The 16,081-nt window shown below is 46.0% G+C and overlaps 1 protein-coding gene and 1 pseudogene across 3 annotated transcripts in view; one reads left to right on the forward strand and one right to left on the reverse strand.

The window, feature by feature from the left end:
* The window catches only part of tmem67 (transmembrane protein 67), a 356,662-nt gene that overhangs the window by 17,249 nt on the left and 323,332 nt on the right, over nt 1-16,081 (reverse strand). For all 3 annotated transcript variants that reach the window (XM_038809034.1, XM_038809035.1, XM_038809033.1), the window contains 3 exons: nt 13,705-13,821; nt 13,504-13,608; nt 7,822-7,924 (listed from right to left, as the gene is read on the reverse strand). In XM_038809034.1, the coding sequence (XP_038664962.1) occupies nt 7,822-7,924; nt 13,504-13,608; nt 13,705-13,821 (325 nt within the window). The remainder of the gene's footprint in view (nt 1-7,821; nt 7,925-13,503; nt 13,609-13,704; nt 13,822-16,081) is intronic.
* LOC119972410 lies at nt 474-990 on the forward strand (annotated as a pseudogene).

Below are 16,081 nucleotides of genomic sequence, written 5' to 3' on the forward strand. Positions count from 1 at the left end.
GCAAGTGACGACAGGGTGAGACCAGCACTGGAGGTAAAGGGTGGGAAAGATAGGATTTACACACATGCCTGTAATGGTGTGGGGTCTGTGCACGAGGACAATGGGGAGGACATCTTGTGTGTCTGATTGGGGAAAGAGAGTCTCTAACTGAATTACATCTGCAACTTGGGGCTGGAATGGGACTACGGCGATCTGAAGACGTTCAACACCTTACATTGCTTATCTTGCTAAGACACACCTTGTCCCAGTTCAGAAAGGGGAAGGTCATGGCAATCTAGCCCAGGGCTTTTCAAACGGCAGGTCGCGATCCACCCGTGGGTGGCTGTCGAGAGGGTCCTGGAGTGATCAGTCGCAGCCTTCCCGAATGTCGGCTACGACTGGCTTTTAAGTTGAGAATGTTGGCCACGAGAGACTGGTTTCTTGCTCCATTTGTTGAGCACCGCGGCTCTCCTCTCCTCTCAGGCGCTACATCTATGGTGCTGAACGCCCTCAACAGTGACTCCCATGTGGAGCTGAGCCAATACCGAGACCAGCACTTTCAGGGAAGCCGATATGAGCATGACAAATTACTGAGTTGCAGCTGTACTCTCTATGTTGGGAATCTGTTGTTTTACACTACTGAGGAACAGATCTATGAACTCTTCTCAAAAAGCGGTAATGTTAAGCGAATCATCATTGGTTTGGATAAAATCAAGATATTGTTTTGTGGAATATTGTACAGGTAGTGATGCTGAAATGTCCATGAAATTTATTAATGGAACATGCTTAGATGATCGAATCATCAGAACAGATGGGATACTGGCTTCAAAAAAGGGTGACGGTTTGGGCGAGGGAAATCTGGTGGTCAGGTACTTGAATATAGGACAGATTATGATCGAGGTGGATTTGGAAAACTGGTCCAGATGCAGAGAGTCCAAGAGCCAAGATAGAAATTCTAGAATTTCACTGACTGTACATTTGAGATAATGAAGCTTGATTCTTCAGAGAAACCTGGGATTGAAGAATACAGTTGACACGTTAATACCGATAGCCATTCTTTCATTGGTCCAATTAACAATTTTTAATAGTTTCCAAAAAGAAGCGCCCAGTTTCTGAGTTGCAATCAGTGTGTCTAATTCTGGATCCTTCTCAAGTTGTAATTTTTGTCATTCCTAATGAAAACGGGAAAAAAAGAAGAAAATGCGGGCTGCAACCGGGTTTTAAATGCAAACAATGCAGTCTTCCTGCCAGAAGCGGCGGCAGAGAGCAGGTCATCCACTCAGCACATACACGAACATCTGTACATTAACTCTGTATGTGCATGTTTTGCCACACATTCGTGGAGGAAAGATTCCTCCATTTTCAAGCTGCGAGCAAGCAAGGTAACAGGACTGTGAAGAACTGAAGGTGGATCATTTTGTGATAAGGAAGAGAGAGTTAGAGACACAAATAGGCCAGAATCTCACAACTGAATCTGCTGGGCAGAGCTGCACAGGAGAGTCCATGGCAGGAATAGCAGTGTTGTGTGAGCTGTATACAGAGCTCCTGGGCCTCTGGGGAACAGCCCACTAGAAGAAACTGAAATTTGAAACAAAGCAGTATAAAGATGATTTCTTGAGGTATGGCTTTGTTACTTGGAAGAAGTCTTACAACAGGTTAAAGACCAGCAGATTTGTTTCAAATCACTAGCATTCGGAGCACTGCTCCTTCCTCAGGTGAGTGCTCCGAAAGCTAGTAATTTGAAACAAACCGGTTGGACTTTAACCTGGTTTTGTAAGACCTCTTAGTGTGCTCACCCCAGTCCAACGCCGGCAACTCCACATCTTTGTTACTTGTGCCAATGCAAATCAGGATGCAAAACCCATGTGTGTCATATGCAAGAAAGGACGAGCAAGGAAAGTTTAAAAACCCTCAAAACTTCAAAGGCATTTGAAGACGAAGCATGGTGAGTTAGAAGACAATCTTCTTGATGCAGGGTGGCACGGTAGCTCTGTGATTAGCACTGTTGCTTCACAGCGCCAGGGGCCCGGGTTCGATTCCTGGCTCGGGTCTTTGTCTTTGTGGAGTCTGCCCGTTCTCCCCGTATCTGCGTATGCATTTCCTCCGGGTACTCCGGTTTCCTCCCACAAGTCCCGAAAGACATGCTTGTTAGGTGAATTGGACATTCTGAATTCTCCCTCAGTGTGCCCGAACAGACGCTGCAGTGTGACGACTAGGTGATTTTATTTCATAGAATTTACAGTGCAGAAGGAGGCCATTCGGCCCATCGGGTTTGCACCGGCTCTTGGAAAGAGCACCCTACCCAAGGTTAACACCTCCACCCTATCCCCATAACCCAGTAACCCCACCCAACACTGAGGGCAATTTTGGACACTAATGGCAATTTGTCATGGCCAATCCACCTAACCTGCACATCTCTAGACTGTGGGAGGAAACCGGAGCACCCGGAGGAAACCCACGCACACACGGGGAGGGGACACAGACAGTGACCCAAGCTGGAATCGAACCTGGGTCCCTGGAGCTGTGAAGCAATTGTGCTATCCACAATGCTACCGTGCTGCCCCACAGTAACTTCATTGCAGTGACACTAATAAAGATTTTATTTTCAAAGGATGCAGTAAGAACTTAAATTATCAGCCCTTAGCAGAAATATAACATATCATGACAAAGCAAGTGAGATCGGGAGGACCAAGCAGGCTCACATGTCGCATTAAAGGTAAGCTAAAATGGTGGCCTTGAAGGTTGGCCAGCGTGGGTCCCGAAGGTCAGCCAGTGTGCATCCTGAAGGTCGGCCGGTTGGTAAAAGTGGATCCTGGGAAAAAAAAGTTTGAAAAACGCTGGTCTAGTCAATTGTGACCAGATGTCACAATTGGGCAGCAGGGTAGCATGGTGGTTAGCATAAATGCTTCACAGCTCCAGGGTCCCGGGTTCGATTCCCGGTTGGGTCACTGTCTGTGTGGAGTCTGCACGTCCTCCCCCTGTGTGCGTGGGTTTCCTCCGGGTGCTCCGGTTTCCTCCCACAGTCCAAAGATGTGCGGGTTAGGTGGATTGGCCATGCTAAATTGCCCGTAGTGTCCTAATAAAAGTAAGGTTAAGGGGGGGGGAGGTTGTTGGGTTACGGGTATAGGGTGGATACGTGGGTTTGAGTAGGGTGATCATGGCTCGGCACAACATTGAGGGCCGAAGGGCCTGTTCTGTGCTGTACTGTTCTATGTTCTATGTTCTATGTTGTCCGCAGAGATGGACATAACATCTCACGTGTCAGTCTGGTGGTAGGAGAGGGGCATGCTCATGGGCCACAGATGGCATACTCAGTCCAAGGATGCACCTGCAACCCATGGTTGGGGAATAGGTAGTGAGGGGGAATTCAAAGTGGGAGGATAAGTGTGTGGGTTTATATTTTGCATTGTGCCAAAGGCCTCAAGTTGGAGAAGTGCAAAGTTCACCCAGTCATTGGCACATCTGGAGTCACAATGAGATCAAAGATTAGAGTGGGAGGATTGAGGGGTCTTGGAGTGAGGGAAATTGCAACACAATGCTCCACCAGGACGTTGGGAGGGAGTTCCACACTCACATAGGGAGGGGCCATTATGGTCTTGTGTTGAGACGTCAGCACCACCACCTCCCAACATGAAACAATTGAGTAGCAAAAAATGTAGATAAGGATAAACTCTGTTGGATGATTGGTGCATTTCACTGGGGAAGCGAGTAAGGGCTATCCAACAGATATGAGTATTCCCAATGAGGAGAGATGCACAGCTGAGATAGGCTATGTACCCTTCATTCACAATGCCGGAATCAGGAAACAAACAAAAGGCACACCAGCTAGATTAATACTTATTGATGGCACTAATCAATCGGCTGGTATTAACCCCTTGATCACAGTTTCAAAATTTCCCAGAGCAAGAAGCAAGACAGGAGTAATTGGGTGATTGGTCAAGCCTCAGGTTAAAATATTTCTGCTGATAAGTTCATACTTAAGAAGCCTCAACCAGTCATCTACCACCATCAACCACCTCCAACCCTCCCACCCCCACACACACCCTTCACATTAATCTCAGTTCCTGCCTAAATATTTAGAGCCAAAGAGTTTAGTTTCCTCATCTAATGAGGAGGGGGAAGGATTACCTTGAAACGTATCCTGCACTGAGTAGAATCCAAGGGATGGACATTTAGCTGCACCATAACCAAGCCCCTGAATGTATAGTGATTATTAGTAATGGATAGAAATAGGACCTTTGGAGGCTCATGCTGACCCTTGTCTTTTTTTCCCATTGATTTTGCAGAGAGGAAACCATCAGGGAGATGGAGGCTGGATTTATTGCTGCCTACATAATTGCATACAGGCAGGAAAGAAGGAGGAAAAGATGACAATGGCAGCACCAGGCTCACCAAAGGAAGGAGCTTCACCTCAATGGGAAAGGGGCATTAGGGCTCCTCCACACACAGAGGATGAGGCTCACAGAAATGTTGTGCGTAGGTGCCTTGCAAGAATAAGGGTGTACAGGACAGGAATGTCTTTCTTGTAGATGAGAGACAGTGTTGCCGATACTTCGGAATGTCGTGGGACCTACTGGCTCACATCTGCCACCTTCTCCAGGATATGATGCTATGGGGACTGGGAGGACATCCATTGTCAGAGACTCTGAAAGTTACTGCTGCCCTGAACCTTCATGCCAGGGGCTCTTTCCAGGGCTCAATTGAGGATATCTCTGGGATCTCTCGGGTTTCCATGCTTAACTACATCCAGGAGGTAACAGATGCTCTCTTTGTCAAGACCCATAATTACATGCATTTTGGAGGAGAGCAAGGAAGCGAGAATACCACAGTACTGGAATTTGCAGCAATTAAAATTTTCCCATGAAGGCAGGGTGTTCTAACGTGGCTATCAGATCTCCCAGGCAGCAGGCACTCCAATACATCAATACAATAGGTTTGCATTTACTGAATGTGCAGCTGGCCTGTGACCGCAGCAAATAAATCCTGCAGGTTTGCTCGAGGTATTCCAGAAGTGTCCACAATTCCTACCAGGAATTGGTGGCCAGGCAAGTTTAAACAGTTGATAAGAAGGCTTATAGGATCCTTGGGTTTATAAATATAGGCATAGAGTATAAAAGCAAGCAAGTGATGTTACACCTCTATAAATCATTGGCCAAACCGCATTTGGAATATTGTGCTCAGTTCTGGGCAACTTTATGTAAGGAAGGATTTTAAAGCACTAGAGAGGGTGCAGAGAAGATTAACTAGAATGATACCAGGAATGAATAATTTTAGATACAAGGAAAGATTGGAAACTGGGATTCTTCTCCTTGTTGCAGAGAAGATCAAGAGATGACCTTATTGAAGTGTCCAAAACTATGAACATTTTGACAGTGTAAAGAAGGATATTCTATTTCCACTAGTTGGTATGTCAGTGACCAGGGGTCACAATTTCAAGATGGCCAGCAAAAATGGTAGGAGTGAGATGAGGAGAACCTTCTTTACTCAGAGAGTTGTTTGGATTTGGAATGCGTTGCCTGGGAGAGTGGTGGAGGTGGATTCCATAGGAGGTTTCAAAAGAGCTGGATACATATTTGAAAGGGATTAATTTAGACGGCACAGAAATAGGGCTGGAGAATGGGACCAGCTGGGTAGCTCTTTTGGGAGCTGGTGCGTACACAATGAGCCAAATGACCTCCTTCTGTGCTGTAAATAACAAACAAATCTTGAGTAGATCACAGATCCTGGACATCTTCAAGACACAACACAGTATCTAGGTTGGCTACTCAGGTTAAAAGGCATGGTTAATGATACAAAAGAGAAGCTACAATGATGCTCATACTGCTACCTGAATATTGGTGCAGCACACCATAGCATGTTAAAGATGCAATTTCGATGCCTGGACAGATCTGGTAGTTCACTGCAGTACACTCCCTGGAGAGTTTCAAGGATCATCAAGGTTTGAAGCATGCGTCATAACCTGGTGATGCAAAGGGTGGAGGAGCTGCCGGATGCGAGATGGAAGAGCTGCAAATCTCCTCCGATGAGGGGAACCCCAAGGGAATGAGAGTGGTGAGGTGGAGGAAGCTGAGACTTCAGGGGAAAAGGCCATAGCATAGGCCTAACAAGGCAAGCATGCACAGGAGGCCCTCATAGCCACCAGATTCCGGGAGGAGTGTGATGAGCAGCAGTGATTATCCTCTTGAACAAATGCCTTCCATCATGGGAACACATGAACACCAGCTTTTCTTTCCCTCTCAATTCAACCATCCATTTCATTCTGAGTGTGAATACTTACTCATGAGGCTCACATTGTCCTGATCCTTTGACAAATGGTGAGGACATGGGAGGAGATGTTTTTCCTGAAACAAGGTGCTAGGTGTCTTTCCTGAAACAAGGTGTTATCCCAGAATCAGACCTCTTCCAGCAACTCTCATGCATCCAGTCTCAATGGCAACCTACAAGAGGCGCTCTACTCTCCTCACTGGGTTCATAATTGTGCCTGAAATATGACAACGTTACTCCAGGAGTTCTATTACCAGCAACGGTGCAACATTTTCTGTGTTGCTTAAAGGATTATACGGTGAGGTTACACATGGCCCAAGGTTGCCAAGGACATACAATTGATGTCTAGAGATCCATTTAAAAATGACTCAGTCCTATATGTCACCCCTTCCAGCTCTCCATCTTGCTTTGTCCGATTGTTGGTGGAAAAGCCTGCAGCCTCCTCCTCCTTCATTTCAGAGCTTTCTTCTGAAGCTACCTGCCCTACACATCTGTTGATACTTAAAAAGTCATCTTAATACATACCTACTGCTTCAGAGGATCTGAGACTGCTATGGAAGTGTGTGAGGGGGTGAATGTAATGTCCCTTGAGTTGGCCGTGTATGAGATCAATGTCGATGTTTAATGGGCTGATGAGTCCATGAGTTAAGAGCAATAGAACAATTGACTTACAGCACAGATGATATCATTAATCCTCTTCCTGTATTGGATGGCAGACCTCTTTTGAATGGAGTTGGTCACAGCCTTTTGTCACGGCCTCCCAAGCCAGAATGATGAGGTTGGTGGTTCTCTGGATATCACTGGGGTAGGGGACATTGCATTGGTCCTCCTAGCAGGTGCCCCAGTGAGACGTCACTAAATCTGGGAACTGACACGTCTTCATTTTCTAGGCCATCTCTCGCATGAAGCAGTCCTGGTCTGCAGTCATGAAGCAGGCTGTGTGCTGGTAAATTGACTTTAAATATGGTGCAAGGAGTGAGGAAGTGCTGCGGTCGTGTCGGGGCAGGCGAATCAGGGGCCGCCTGCCAACAATCTGGCGGGTTTCGCGTGGATGTATATTTAATTCACTCTGAAGCATACATAATGGCATGATAACACACCATTGCAGCCAGTGGGGAAAATGCTCTTTTCCATATCTGCTGTTGCACGTAATAATATAATATAATAATAATATAATAATCGCTTATTGTCACAAGTCGGCTTCAATGAAGTTACTGTGAAAAGTCCCTAGTTGCCACATTCTGGCGCCTGTTCGGGGAGGCTAGTACGGGAATTGAACCATGCTGCTGGCCTTATTCTGATTTACAAGCCAGCTGGTTAGCCCACTGTGTGTTGATTGAAAAATTACGCCCTAAATCTATTTGTCCATTTGTGATATTATAATGTAAGTTTGTTGCAGGGCAAGTTATTTGAGAATGAAACCATTTCCATCACTAGTTCATCTTGTGATAACTGCAACCTTAGTGTTAATATACAACATACTTGATCAAAATAAATCACGGCAAAGTATCTGGTTTACATTCCATAAATGTGTAATTTTAAAAAGAGGAAGTTTAGACTTATAAATGGAAATAATACCATTGTAAAAAATGGTCTTATCTATAGGTTCATGCAGCTCCATTCCAATGATTCGTTCCAGTAAAAGTTTATCTTGTACAATGTAATCCATGTCATGAATTGCCTGTAGGGGTACAAAAAATATAAATTCTGTGTTTTTGATAGTGTTCACATTGTCTAAGCAGGGAGTGTCACGTAAAAGTATTTTTCTCTCATCAGTTGTAAATACCTGAGGCTGGATTTCCCATCCCACTGCAGGCTTGGCACAGCGCCAACTGGCGCCGAAGGGCCTCCGCTGGTCGGCGCGAGTTGGCACATGCGCGGCATCATCCCAGTGCATGTGCAGGGGGGTTCGTCTCTGCACGGCCATCCACAGCAGCCGGTGCGGAGGGAAAAAACGCCCCCATGGCACAGGTCCGCCCGCGGATCGGTGGGTGACCGTGGGGGCACCCCCCGTGGCCAGATCCCCCCCCGCGGACCCCAGAGGCTGCCTGCTGAGCCAGGTCCGATCTACCCAACGGGACAGGCCTAAAATGGACAGCTGCTCAGCACATCACGGGCCGGAGAATTGCCAGGGTGGCCGCTGACAGTGGCCGCCGACCGGTACAGCGCGATTCCCGCGCCTGCCACACCCCGGCGCCGGAGAATTCGGTAGCCGGCAGGGGCGGGATTCACGCCATCCCCCGGCGATTCTCTGGCCCGGCGGTGGTCGGCGAATCCCGCCCATTGTTCAGCTCCATATCACCGGCTGGCCAATGGGGTATCCCATTGTATCCATTCCCCAACGCCAGGAAATCCGTGATGGAGGTCCACTCTCGGTGGGAGCAGAAGATCCCGCTGGTGAGAACAGTTGGAAAATCCACTTCCACCCCCCCACCTCCCGTTAACACTGCTTTCTCTCCTTACAGATGCTGCCAGACCTGCTGAGTTTTTCCAGCATCCTCTACTCTTGTAACTTAAATTGGCTGCTTGATGCCATCAATGTGAATAATTTAGTTGGCATTTCAAGGTGCAGTGACAAAATGAATACACTTTCTAAATAGTACCTTGGGACGTCCTCTTGCAGGAGGTGAGTAAATTGTGGGATGCCACCAATCTCTTAAAACAGAGGTCTACACTGCCTAGAAGTTGGTTTTAAGAGGGGTGAATGTAACCTTTGACGTTTGCTACACTGACAAGTAAATGGGAAAGTACAGTGGTACGAAAGTTAATGCCAAGGAAAATGGAGACACCTTTGTAAATATTTGTAAAATTTTTCATAGAAATAAATCACAGCCCCAAAGTAACTATTACCCCATGAGAAAAATGTATTTATTCCAGAGAAGCTAAATGGCACATTACAGGCACCAGCCGAAGTTTTATGTATGGCACTCTTGATGGTCAACTCAAAAGAGCCAGGTCTGAGAAGCACTCAAGAAACTCATGAAATTATTCAGTGCCAGGAATAGGGATGGTGTGTCTTTTCACTTTCACTTTCTAGCATATTCATTAATATATTCCATTAATGAAAATCGAACCTCAACCAATGCAAGTAAACCACAATAGGAGGTGAGGCAACAAGACAGCACCTGAAGCAGCAGCAATTAAGCCGATAGGTAACTAATTGCTGGCCTTAATTGCTGCCGGTAAGTGGATCAAAAATGGGGGTTGACGACAAGCATGTCAAATACTTCACAATTTAGATACTATTAATCAGTTTCTCTAGCTATTCCACAGTACAATACGTGTAAGCCATCAAATGCATGTTATTTAATTTCTATAGGTTATTAATAACTTGTGTTCAATTTGCTTTAATTTTTAAAAACATTTGTGGGAATCATCAGCAGCTGATGTCCGAATTGGGAAATGCGATTGGGCGGAGAATCGGTTCTGAAGCTGAGATCGTGGCGGGCACACGTTCACGCCAAATCGCAATTCTCTCTGCGCCTTCACAACGTGTCATTGCGTTCCACTCTATATGTACAGTAAACGCTATTGACATCTCATTAGCGGGCATGACTCGGTATTCTTCAGGACTTTCGCAATTCTCCACCCAAACTGGGGGGTGTTTCCGACGCTGAGGTTCACTTGTGCTTTTAAAAATCAAGAAACAGGCGCCGTGGCTGATGAGGGAGAGGGAGGAGGTGGGACATGGAGAGGCGCGACCTTGGGCTGCCGGTCCTAACTCTGGCAAGGGTGTGATGGGAGATGGGCCGAGGAGCCGGGGTGGCCCCCCACGGGCCTGGGATGGTGTCCTGGCACGGACCGCCATTGCTGCGGCTTGCAAGGCAACCATCTGGCTGTGCACCCCACTGACCACCTATCTTGGCCCCTGGTTCTGCGGAGTGACACTGGCCGTATGGGTGCTCCCACCTTCACACCTCAGCCCAAATCTCTCACCCCACCACCCTCGGACCCCACCCTCTGTCATATAGCCACCCCATCCGGCTGCCACCCGCCGGCAAGCATCACACGACCCATCCAAGGGCAACACTCACAGTAGCCCCCACAGGGGGGTGCCAGAGGGTGGCCACAGAGAATACTGCTGGCAAGGGCAGTGCCAGCTGATGGTACCCTGGCAGTAGGGATGTGCATCAGGGCCAGAGGCTCCCACGGTGCCAGGCATCGACGGCCAGGGATGAGGGATGCGGGGGCAGGGTCCGTAGTGTGAACCGGGGCCACCATATAGCCCATTGGACCTGGTTGGGCACAGGGGTATGCACCATGCTAACATGTCGGCTTTTTGCCCACTGCAGACAATGGATATTGGAATTCAACCAGAAATTGTGGCCTTCCTTTTAGTCGCCGCAGTCCTGGGAGGTGCACTGAGGGTGTATGAGCTATAGCTGCTCGAGGAGGAGGACGTACAGCAGCGGAGCCTGCCCCAGAGGAACACTTGGCAGCCGCTAAGGATGTAGAGTCAGCTGCCCAACAGGGCAAGGAGGAGGAGATGCAATGGCGGCGCCACATGAGACCTCGCATGCACCGGCAGTTTGCGTGTACCGGCAGCACCTGTACATATATATAAAACAAATAACAGTGGACTCATCACCGATCCTTGAGGCACACTGCTGGTCATAGGCCTCCAATTTGAAAAACAACCCTCCACAACCACTCTTTGGCTTCGGTCGCCAAGCCAATTTTGTATCCTATTGGCTACCTCACCCTGGATTCCGTGAGATTTAACCTTTTGCAACAAACTACCATGCGGTCCTTTGTCAAAGGCCTTGCTAACGTAGACAACGTCGACCGCACTGCCCCATTTATCTTCTTGGTTACCTCTTCAGTGTGGTGATAACCACTGTAGATATGCATACTTGCAGTAGGGGGATGTATGGCTGTACCTGTAATACAGGTTCCTCCGGTAAGCCCCTGCTGGCTAGCTCCGCCCACAGGGAGGTTGTGTACAAATATGCGTGTGAGTCACTCAGACCCTAGTCTACAGTTGCAGCCGGAGGAATAGCATCACAGCAATAAAGCCTCGATTGAACTTGTCTCTCGTCTTTGAGTGCAATTGTTAGCGCCACATTCAGTAAACTCAATCAAATTCGTGAGACGTGGCTTTCCACTTACAAAGCCATGCTGACTTTCCCCAATTAGCCCTTGCCTGTCTAAATGCCTGTAGATCCTGTCCCTCAGAATACCTTCTCACAATTAACCCACTACAGAAGTAAGACTTACTGGTCTGTAATTCTCAGGCTTATCCTCTTAAACAAGGGCACAACATTTGCTATCCTCCAATCTTCAGGCACCTCTCCTGTGGCTGTCGATGATTCAAATATCTCAGCTAGGGGGCCGGCAATGTCCTCCCTAGCCTCCCACAACGTCCTGGGATACATTTCATCAGGTCCTGGGGATTTATCTATCTTGATACCTTCAGCACTTCCTTCTCTGTAATATGTACACTCCTCAAGCCATCACTTTTTATTTCCCCAATTTCCCTAACATTCTACTTCTACAGTAAATACTGACGAGAAATATTCATTTAGGACCTCTCCCATCCCTTGTGGATCCGCACTTAGATGACCTTATTTATCCTTAAGAGGCTCTACCCTCTCCCTAGCCACTCTCAAACATTGTTTTGAAAAATAAATTAATTAATGAAGGATTCTACTAATTCTACGAATAGTGAGCTGGACTTCTGGAATAGCAGAGCTGTGAGACAGAGAGACTTCCTGGATGCAGAGTTAACAAACATTAGAATCAGGTGAGTTCTGACCCAAGGTAGCTACGCTTAAGATGCTGGTGATGCCTGTGTTGAACAAGGAATCTACAATTTTAGGATGGTTGGAGGAGATCTCAAGGGACAACCTTGCTGGAAGTAAGCGGAAGACTCAGAAAGTATCAATCATAGATAGAACATAGAACAGTACAGCACAGAACAGGCCCTTCGGCCCTCAATGTTGAGCCGAGCCATGATCACCCTACTCAAACCCACCTATCCACCCTAGACCCGTAACCCAACAACCCCCCACTTAACCTTACTTTTATTAGGACACTACGGGCAATTTAGCATGGCCAATCCACCTAACCCACACATCTTTGGACTGTGGGAGGAAACCGGAGCACCCGGAGGAAACCCATGCACACAGGGGGAGGACGTGCAGACTCCACACAGACAGTGACCCAGCCGGGAGTCGAACCTGGGACCCTGGAGCTGTGAAGCATTTATGCTAACCACCATGCTACCCTGCTGCCCCACAATCCTTAAACAAATCTTTGCAACTGTACGCAGACCAAATTGTTAGTTTTCCAATTATGATGAGTATATGACTTGAGGCTTTTGAGTTAATTAAATAACTTAAATTAAGAAGTTAATTGTACTTGGAATACCTTTGAGGTAACTGACGATTTAAAATACAGGGTAATTATTAGTATTCATGTGTTCTTTGTTTTCTGTGCAGTAAAATTCTAATGTTTTCAACAGTTAGCCTTGTGGCTTCAGTCGGGAATCTGCACATTAGAGTGAGGCTATCTGCTAAATAGTCATCCTGCCCTCAATCAGCGGGATTTACATTGCAACGTCTCATGTGATCATGTTGGATCTCGCGATGCATGGCGAGCTGGATAGATCCCGGGAGCGAGGTCTCCCGGCTTTCATCGGTTATGATGCGCTGCGGTGCGCTTCTTTTCGGGCACAGCGTGGCCATTGGATCATGCCCAATATGGGGGTCAGTAAGCGAAGATAGATGGCCAGTAGTTTGGAAATAGCGTCAAAGGAACAGGATTTGAGTCTCTAGGACGAGATCAATTTGGACAGCACATGAAGAAATTTGGTTGAAGGGCTAGCGGAAGCAAGAGAAACACAGGGGCATTTGAACTATGCTCGCAGTTTTAATGACAGAGAAGTCCAGGAGCTCTTCATAGTTGCTGTCCTCCTTTTCAAAGGCAAACCTGTTGATTCAATCTCCATTGCAAAGAATATACCAATGAAATGCATGATGCAAGTATGGCCTGAAGGTAGATGTGAAAGAAATCTCATGTGATTGTTTGGTAAAATCTTACAGCATAAAGGTTTAATGCACTTGTAACATTCACAGCTACTGACAGCCTTTCCTGGCAGTTTTCTAGCAGTAAGGTGCATAGATATGCTTGCCATCTTCAGGAATACTGGTGGTTTCAATTATTTTGTTATGACAACAAGTATAAACATAAAGCTATGAAGTTGGCTAATGGGAGTACAGTGTCATCTCTATCAAGGTTGACAAAAGTAAGAGTACTTACGTGATCAATGAATGAACCAAGAAATTTATTCGTAGTATTATAAGCCTTCATTTTACGTTCATAGGAGTCATCAGCATGATTCAAGAGCTGGTCAGATCTACTTGACTGTAAAATTGGTACAAAATTTAGGAACATTTAAAACATTCTCTGAATCATATTTTTTGAAATGTGTTAAGGTAATGCATTAATTAGCACTCAGACCCAGTGTATTGGTTCCCGAATCTTGTCATATTGCTCTCTAATCTTGCTTGTGGTGAATATCTGAAATGTCTCAATTTCGGTGTTGGGAATCAAGCCTCTTTGACCACACAGATTATCCTGTAAAGGAACAAGCATTTGGCAATCAGTCTGACCACATTTAAAATTGATTTACTTAATTATTATTACATCCAATAATCACAGAACAAATAAAACTTGTAAGAACTCTACAGCTTTGACAGTCATAGGAAAAGATGAGGGCAGCATTTTCTCAGTACATATTGCTAGCTGAGAGCCTTACCTCCTGGTCATACATATTGGTAAACTGCAGTAACATGCCCTCAATTTCCCACATTCTTGGTCAGGAGGTGAAGCTCCCAACCTGGATTGTGTGCTCAGAAAATTGGCAATAGAAATTATTGATGTACCTTTGCTATAAGTATGCATTGAAAACAATTCAAAATACTTGAAATTAATTTCAAAACATCTAGAATGTAACCTTTGCTAGATGTAAAAGGCTTAAAATATTAATTTTAAAAATTATTTCATAGGGTTGTGCGTTACTCGCAAGACCAACATTTATTTTTCATTCCTGATTGTCCTTCCGAAGGTCAGTATCGCACCTTCTTGAACTGCTACATTCCATCTGGTGTGGGCACACATACAGTACTGCTAGAAAGGGAGACAGTGAAAGAAGGGTGATATGGCTCCAAATAAGGGTGGCATGTTCCATGGAGGGAAACCTGCATGTCACAGTGTTCCCTTTCATCTGCTGTGCTTCTCCTTCTAGGCAATGGTTTGGAAGGTGCTGTTGAAGGAACCTTGCTGAGTTGCTGCTATCCATCTTGTAGATGGCACATGGCTGTCATTGTGTGCTGGCTTTGGAGGGAATCAATGTTTAAGGTGGTGTATGGGGTGCTGATCAAGTATGTGGCTTTGCCCTGGATGTTGTGGAGCTTCTTGAATGTTGAAGCTGAACTGATCCAGGCAAGTGGAGTATTCCAACACACTCCTGACTTGTGTTTTGTATGTGATGGCCAGGTTTTGGGGAGGGAACTGGTGAGCTGCTCTCTGACTTGCTCCTGTAGCCACAGTATTTATATGGCGAATCCAGTTCAGTTTCTGGTCAATGGTAGCCCTCAGGATATTGATAGTGGGAGGTTCAGTGATAGTAATGCCTTTGAACGTCAAGGGGAGATGGTTGGATTCTTTCATGTTGGAGATAGTTATTGTCTGCCACTTGTGTGACATGAATGTTACTTGCCACTTAGAGCGGTAACTGATCAGACTGTATTTACCCTGCTAACCTGTACAGGACAAATCTGCACAATTTTCCACATTGCCAGGTAAATGCCTGTATTGTAACTATACTGGAACAGCTTTGCTAGTAGCACAGCTCTTTCTGGAGCACAAGCTTTCAGTACTACTCTGTAATATTGTCAGGGCCCATAGACTTGCTGTATCCATTTCTTAATATCATGTAGAATGAATGGAACTGGCTGAAAACTTGGCATCGATGATGTTGGGCTCTACGGAGACCGCCAAAATGGATCATCCACTTGACGCTTCTGGCTGAAAATTATTACAAATGCTTCGGCCTTGTCTTTTGCACTGATGTGCTGGGCTTCCTCATCACTGAAGATTATGTAGCACCTTCAATGTAATAAAACATACCAACGTGCTTCACAGAAGCATTATGAAACAAAATATTACACCAAGCCACATAATGAAGTATCGGGAGGGATAATCAAATGGTTGATCAATAAAGTAGGTTTTAAGAAGTGTCCTAAAGGAGAAAAGTGAGGGAGAAAAGCAGAGAAGTTTAAGGGGTAAATCACCAAGCATAGCACCCTGGCAGCTGAAGACATGGCTATCAATGGTAGAGCAACTAAAATTGGGGATGTTCAAGAGGCCGGAATTGGAGAAGAGGAGAGCAGACATTGCAGAGGGTTGTGGGGCTGTAGGAGCTTAAAAAGGTAGGAAGGGTCAAATATATGGAGGGTTTTGAAACCAACGGTGATAAGTTTTAAAATGTAGGTGCTGCTGAACCAGAAGCTAGTGGGTGTTAGCAAGCATAAGGATGATGGATGAATGCATTTTGGTTTGAATTTGGGCATGGGCTGCAGAGATTTGGGTGACTTCCAGTTTATGGATATTTGAATATGAAGGCCAGCCCAGAGTTCCATTAGAATAGCCAGTCTGGAGCTAACAAAGGCATGGATGAGGATTTCAGCAGCAGAAGTGCTGAGGCAGGGTGGAGAGGGCGATATTACAGTGGTGGAAATAAATGTCTTTCTGATGGCGCAAATAATTAATAAGAAGGTTATTTTGGGGTTAAATATGACACCAAAGTTACAACAGTCTGCTTCTGATTCTGACA

The sequence above is a fragment of the Scyliorhinus canicula genome, chromosome 10, assembly GCF_902713615.1.
Source record: "Scyliorhinus canicula chromosome 10, sScyCan1.1, whole genome shotgun sequence".
Lineage (NCBI taxonomy): Eukaryota > Metazoa > Chordata > Chondrichthyes > Carcharhiniformes > Scyliorhinidae > Scyliorhinus > Scyliorhinus canicula.